This window comes from Crocodylus porosus, unplaced genomic scaffold, assembly GCF_001723895.1.
Source record: "Crocodylus porosus isolate Cpor-Errol unplaced genomic scaffold, CroPor_comp1, whole genome shotgun sequence".
NCBI lineage: Eukaryota > Metazoa > Chordata > Crocodylia > Crocodylidae > Crocodylus > Crocodylus porosus.
Window position 1 is genome coordinate 210,294,875 of NW_017728886.1, and position 6,732 is coordinate 210,301,606.

General features: G+C 40.0%; 1 protein-coding gene across 3 annotated transcripts in view; it reads right to left on the reverse strand.

The window, feature by feature from the left end:
• MYBL1 (MYB proto-oncogene like 1) overlaps window positions 1–6,732 on the reverse strand; it is a 41,556-nt gene that overhangs the window by 11,250 nt on the left and 23,574 nt on the right. For all 3 annotated transcript variants that reach the window (XM_019548777.1, XM_019548773.1, XM_019548771.1), the window contains exons 9-12: window positions 3,984–4,217; window positions 2,863–3,231; window positions 2,213–2,355; window positions 1,721–1,835 (exon numbers count right to left, since the gene is read on the reverse strand). In XM_019548777.1, the coding sequence (XP_019404322.1) occupies window positions 1,721–1,835; window positions 2,213–2,355; window positions 2,863–3,231; window positions 3,984–4,217 (861 nt within the window). The remainder of the gene's footprint in view (window positions 1–1,720; window positions 1,836–2,212; window positions 2,356–2,862; window positions 3,232–3,983; window positions 4,218–6,732) is intronic.

Below are 6,732 nucleotides of genomic sequence, written 5' to 3' on the forward strand. Positions count from 1 at the left end.
GACAGGCTGACAGCCATGGGACTCTTCAGCCTGGAAAAGTGCAGGTTCAGGGGTGATCTGATGGCCACCTATAAGTTTATTAGGGGTGTTCATCAGGATCTGGGGGAACGTCTGTTCACCAGAGCACCCCAAGTTGAGATCAAATGGTAACAAACTGCTCTGCGACCGTTTCAGGCTGGATATAAGGAAGAACTTCTTTACTGTCTGAGCCCCCAAGGTTTGGAATAGACTGCCGCTGGAGGTGGTTCAAGCATCCACTTTGAACGCCTTCAAGACACTTTTGGATGTTTATCTTGCTGGGATCCTATGATCCCTGCTGACTTCCTGCCTCTGGGCAGGGGGCTGGACTTGATCCTCCGGGGTCCCTTCCAGCCCGATTGTCTATGAAATCTATGAAATTACCACAGGCTTAATTCAAAAGATATTACTTAGTGAGAGTTCTCTGTTTTCATAGATTTCATAGACATTAGGGGTAGAAGGAACCTCGCAAGATCATCGGGTCCTGCCTCTGCACAAGGGGCAGGAAGTCAGCTAGGGTCAAAGGATCCCAGCAAGACAGGGATTCAAATGTTTCTTGAAGGTGTCCAGAGTAGGTGCTTGCACCACTTCTGGAGACAGTCTGTTCCAGGTCTTGGGGACTTGGACAGTAAAGAAGTTTTTCCTTATATCCAGCCTAAAATGGTCTTGCAAGAGTTTGTGACCATTGGACCTTGTCATCCCCAGGAGTGCTCTGGTGAACACACGTTCCCCCGGATCCTGATGAACACCCCTTAGGCTGCCACTAAGTCACCCCTGAGCCTGTGCTTCTCCAGGATGAAGAGTCCCATGGCTCGCACGCTCTCTTCATAAGACCTGTTCTCTCTTGCCCTCTGATCATGCACGTTGCTCTCCTCTGGACTCTTTCAAGCTTCTCCACGTCCTTCCTGAATTACGGAGCCCAGAATTGGATGCAGTATTCCAGCTGCGGCCTCACCAAGGCCGAGTACAGCAGGAGGATGACATCTTGGGTCTTGTTCAAGATGCACTGGTAGATGCAAGCCAGAGTTTTGTTCGCTTTGCCTGCTGCTGTATTGCATTGGTGGCTCATGTTTATTTTGTGGTCAATCATGACCCCCAAGTCTCTTTCAGCCATGGTGCTAGTGAGTGTAGCTGAGCCTTTAAGTGTGATGCGGCACCTTGCTCCAAGATGGAGCACCTTGCATTTCTCCATATTCAATACCATTAGGTTTTCATCCAACCATCCTGCAAGTCTATCAAGGTTGACCCGGATCAGCAACCTATCTTCAAGTATGGACACTCTTCCCCAAAGTTTGGTGTCATCAGCAAACTTAGCCAGTCCGCTTTTGACACCAGTGTCCATATAGTTTTCAAGTAATATCAATACAGAGGGGAAAAAAATTAAATCCTCAGTCAAAGAATATGGACTGAATGAATATGGAAACTAAGCCTCATAGGGTGGTACTACCAACACATGAGTACAGAAATTGGTTAGGCAGCATGAGGCACCATTGCTGCTTCATACTATATTAAATTCTGGAAATAGAGAAGATTATTTTAGCTCCATTTACTGAGCTAGCATCTTTCAACAGTACTAAAAATTCACTACTATGTTGGTAGTAAGGCTCACTTTGAACTCAGTATTTTGTAAATTAAGCTGGCATTAAACTGAAGGGAAATAAAACAAAAAACTAAAAAAAAAAAAAAAATGAATGGCACATACCACAATTTTGAGGGGGCCATATTTTTTCTCCTGAGCAGCTAAAGCATTCTTAAAAGGAGTTGGAGTTCTTGGTGTAGAACCCAGCAGAGACCTTCTAATTGTTGGAGTTCTGAAACTAAGCAAGCAGAGAAAGATGTACACATTAACTGTTAGTGCTGCTAAACCAAAGTTATATGATAAATCTGAAAACGAATTATATTAGACAAGCATTTTTAAAAAGCTTCAGATTTTGACTGCATATCTGTATTGTATATTGAATAAACAAGGAAATAATGAGCTATACCATGCATTAAACCAAGTATATCTAGATTAATTTAAATTTAGTACAGCATTAAAAAAGGTAGAGATTTAAAGGATATAATTTTTTGTTAGTTAAATCAAAAAGAAAAAAAGGTCGACTTATGTTTGCATACAAAACACATTAAACACAGCTGTACAGTTTCCAAGTCTTGCTTTTATTTCAACATCACAGCCTTAAATATAAAAACTTACCCTGCATTTTCTTTCTGATCTTTCGGTGTCATTTCCTTGTGGAGAGGAGTTGTGATAAGGACCTTCTGTCCACAAATTGGAGTGGATGTAAATGCAGGATTTTCAAGGTTGAACTGTTCATTTCCAGAGCATGTATTGAAAAACTAAATAAAGATAAAAAATATCCAGTAAATTAATTTACTATGGTCTCCTATTCTGTTGCTCAAAATAGCAACTAATTGTTTTATATTTGATTTATCTAGTAGTTTGGTTTTTAAATTACACTCTATACTCCTCTGCCCTAAAATGTGGTCATTTTACTACTGGCACTTGAACTGGTTATGCTCTAGAGCTATGGCTATGTCCAAATCACCACATTTTATGGAAAGAAAGGTGTAGTTTAACCACCTTGTACTAAGGTAAAAGTCAGTCCAAGAAATCAACAAGTTTTCCAATCTTCAGAAAACCATTTCTTCCATTTTAAAGGGTTAACAGGTCTTTTAAAAAATCTGATAAAAAAGGTTTCCTAATGCACTCAACTAAGCCAACATGTATTTAAAAGTACAACCTGTAATTTATCTTCTCAATCCTGACCTCTGAAGTTATGTTCAAAGAAAAAAAACCCAACAACACACATAATGCAATACAACGCACAGCAAAATGGGTATTACCTGTGATGGGGAAAAGGGTAGTGTTTTAACTGGTGTTTGTTTTAGTGCAGCATTGACAGCATCATTAGAAAAGCCATCATTCATTTCATTCGCTGGTGACTGTCCAACTCTTAATCTTTTTTTCTTCCTTAGGATTGTAGGTGGAGTGCTGAACTTGGCTATAGTAGGAGGTGGAGAAAGAATCGCCTCCTCTTCTCCACTGCTACTATTATTTTTTTTTCCATCAAACATAACATTAACATTGAACTGGCACTCTGTTGCCCCTTCATTGTGCTGAATCCGCATTAATTTTACTGGAGCAGGCTTAACAGGGGAGGTAGCTGCTTCTGAAAGGTCAAAGCTGGTAACATCACTCCAAGCTACTGGATCCTAAGGGATAAGGATAGGAGACATTCAGACAGGAAACAGCCTCTCATTTGCTTTAAATTTTGAATTATGTAAAAATGATCTCCCCTCACCCCCCCCAAAAAAAAAATAAAAAAAAAAATCAGGAATTTCAGGATCTTAAAGTTGCATTCATAACAGTTCAGGTCAGCAAGATTCTCTCAATTTGAGATTACACGGTACACAACATTTTTAAACCATTCATAATTCACTGGAAGAATTCACACTGTTGTTTAGTATAACTTTTCACATAAAAAACATTTTAAACCTTCATTTATACTTCATTCTCTACCTAACCCCATATCCACCCTATATTTTTTAATATACATTACACGTCAGGATAGAAGCAGTATGATACAGCTGATACTGCTTTCTTGGTTCTAATCACCAAATGTGTCTGGTATTTAAATCCAAGTTGTACATTTACGTTTTATATCAGGGCTTATAGTTTAAAAGTATTATAGTCTGAATAAATTCTTTTTCCTATACTTCTTGGGAAAATCCTAGAATTTTAGACAAAGATGGATAGAGAGCTATATAGAGCTTTAAACGCATGACAGCTAACAAAGCAAGGGCTCAATCCAAGTGAAACCACACTTAACAAGAACTATATAAAATAATTTAAATGCATTCTATGTACTTGGCACTTTAATTGGTAATTCACAACATTTAATATTCAAACATTACATCTTTATTGAAAAAAAGAGAAGAAAATGTTCACACATATCCAGACTTACAGATTCAATAAGCTCTAGTGTTTCTGCAAATTCTGGAATAGTCTGTAAAGATGATAACACTGCATTTGCCTCCACAGCCAAGTACTTGGTCGGTGAATTCTGCTGAAGAGAAGCACCCTGGGCTTCATCCATGCTATAAAACTCGCCTGTTTGCTCCCCAAGGCTATTTAGAGTATTAGATACACTGTCTTCCATGATGAAGCTTCCAGACCAACTGGACAAACTTGCAGTTTGCTATAAGAAATGTATCAATCATTTATTGAAGTTAGAAATAAATCTGAAATTGCATGTTGCTGATAAGTTTCATAAAACAGACTTATGGACAGATTGTTTTGGATCCAACTAATTATTTATTATTCTCTAGTGCAGGTACCCTGCAATCATTTTCTCCATGTCAGTAATCTCTACCTTCTCCCACTAAAAGTACCTTTGGCATTAGGTCATTATATCTTGTTATTTCACACTCAACATTTTCTTTCTTATAAGATGTATTCCTTTATCTTATAAAGATTCATAAATTAAAAATGTTATGCACAGTTTATTATATCTTGTATTCAAAGGTAATCAGTTATGCAAAATTTCCCCTACTCCTGAGCAAATGTACCAAATTATCTGCATGTTTCAAAAGATAAATTCAGATTAAGAAACAGGTCTAGTCACCCTAGCAGCAAGATCAAATTTATGAGAATAGATTAGTAAAAAGTGAAATACATTACTGTTAAATTATTTTGCTGCATTACTTACAGTGCAAGCAGTAGATTTTCACTTTTGTTTATAGTCTCCTTGACTACCAGCTTCTTATGCAGCAGCAAAACATTACAACGTTTACTCAGAAACATGGGAAACTGATCAGATGAGTTCCATCTAGTACAGCATCTGACAGTGCCCAGAAACAAAGGTTTCAGAAGAACCCTACATTATGCAGCCATGGAATAATCAGTTCTTACTCTCCCTGCCTCTTCCTCCCTTTCCCCCAGCTACCCAAGTATCCTGACATAAGAGAACACCTTAAACCTTGAAGCATGCAATTTATTCATGGGTGAAGCTTTAGAAGAGATGTAACTGGATAGTCTTGATAACCATATTAGTAATCAACTTTTTTGGAAATATGCCAAGTTCCTGGATCAACTTTCTGGGTCAACTTCCATTGTGCAGTTAAATGTTACATTCATTTTGTTTTTAATCTGCAGCCTTTTCACTTCCACCAGACAATCCCTAGGGGTGGAAAGCGATATGGCCTTTTGTTACTTTTGTTCATTTTGTGCCACCTTAAAAATGTTTGCTTGGTCTTTGTGCCACCATGAAGATGTCTACATCGCTCGTCATGCCACGACAAAGGTGATACCAATTTGTGCCACTCTTCAGCAGTGAATGTCTGTCTACTTTGCGATGGGAGAGCACCAGCAGCCCAAAGCTGCCCACACTCTCCAGCTGCCCCAGGAAGGTGTTCTGGGGGTTTGAGAAGCCTAGGAATTCCCAGGCAGGATCACGGCCCTTAAGCCCTGGGAGCACCTGCCCAACCTACCCTGCTTAACAGGAAGTGCCCCAGAGATCCTGGGAGAACATACTGGTAAGTGGGAAAAGTCAGGCAGGAGCTCCCAGAGTTTGAGGGGCCTGATCCTGCACAGGAATTTATAAGGTTTGCAAGACAAGGCTCCTCAAGACCCAGAAAAACATGTTGCCCACTGTCTTGCCTGTTTGTGCTGCACAGCAATGGGCAAAGTCTTTTGTGCTGGCACAGTTGATATGCTTCATTTAGTGATGTCCATTTCTAGCCCTGTTCTTGCATTTTAATACAAAGAAAAGAGAAGTTCCTGTTCTTACTTTGCTGATTTAGGTGAGAGTTAACAGCATATAAAAGATATCACACCAATGACTTGGAATACAAAGTCATAGTGAACTGCATATAAGAACTTATGAATCTTTAGAAGATATAAGAATGCTCCTTGTAAGGAAACGCTGAGTACAAACTAAATAGAACTAAGAATGTAACTGAAATACTGTAACTCAGACTTTCATCATGTCCCGTTCCCTCTTCTGCTTTCTCCAGTAAACAATCCTCATCTTTTCAGAACAGCATTTTCCAGGCCCTGGATTATTTTCACCACTTTTCTCCAAACCTCTTCTGCGATATCATTTTTAAAATGGAGACACCAGTGCTGGGTTAGTCTACTCCATTTCTTATCCATTGTAACTTTGTGCAGCTGTGGTCAAGAAAAGGGCAGGCATCAAGCATAGGTTTACAAAAAGCAGCCTCTTGCTGGAAGTATTTCTTGATATTATAATTTAGAACTTTACAGGGTAAACACAGATTCCTTTGTATTTGATCAGGAGCACTCATTTGCAATAGTGTTTCCTACATATCCAGGTTCTTTGCGGTCCTGCCCATATCTGAAATTCCTTCTGCAGTCCTGCCTATAGGCACCAAGTATGTGGGGGCCCAAGGGCCCAACCTCCCCCCCTACCAGAAGATGGTAGGGTAATCACCTGTCCCTAACTGGGTGGTACAGTCACAAAATGGGAACATCAAGTCCCAGTCCCAGGCTGCATGACTCCAGGACAGCATTGGTCCCAGATTCTCAGTATCGTGCAGGTATCTGGTTTTTCCATTCACTGTGGAAAAATGCAGGAAATGGCAAGTTTCCCCTTGCAGGCTGGCAGAGTTTCAGCCTTCAAGGGGCTGCAGGGAGCAGGATGCAGGGAGGTGGGGGGAGGTCAGGCACACACGGCACATTGCCAGGAATACAGC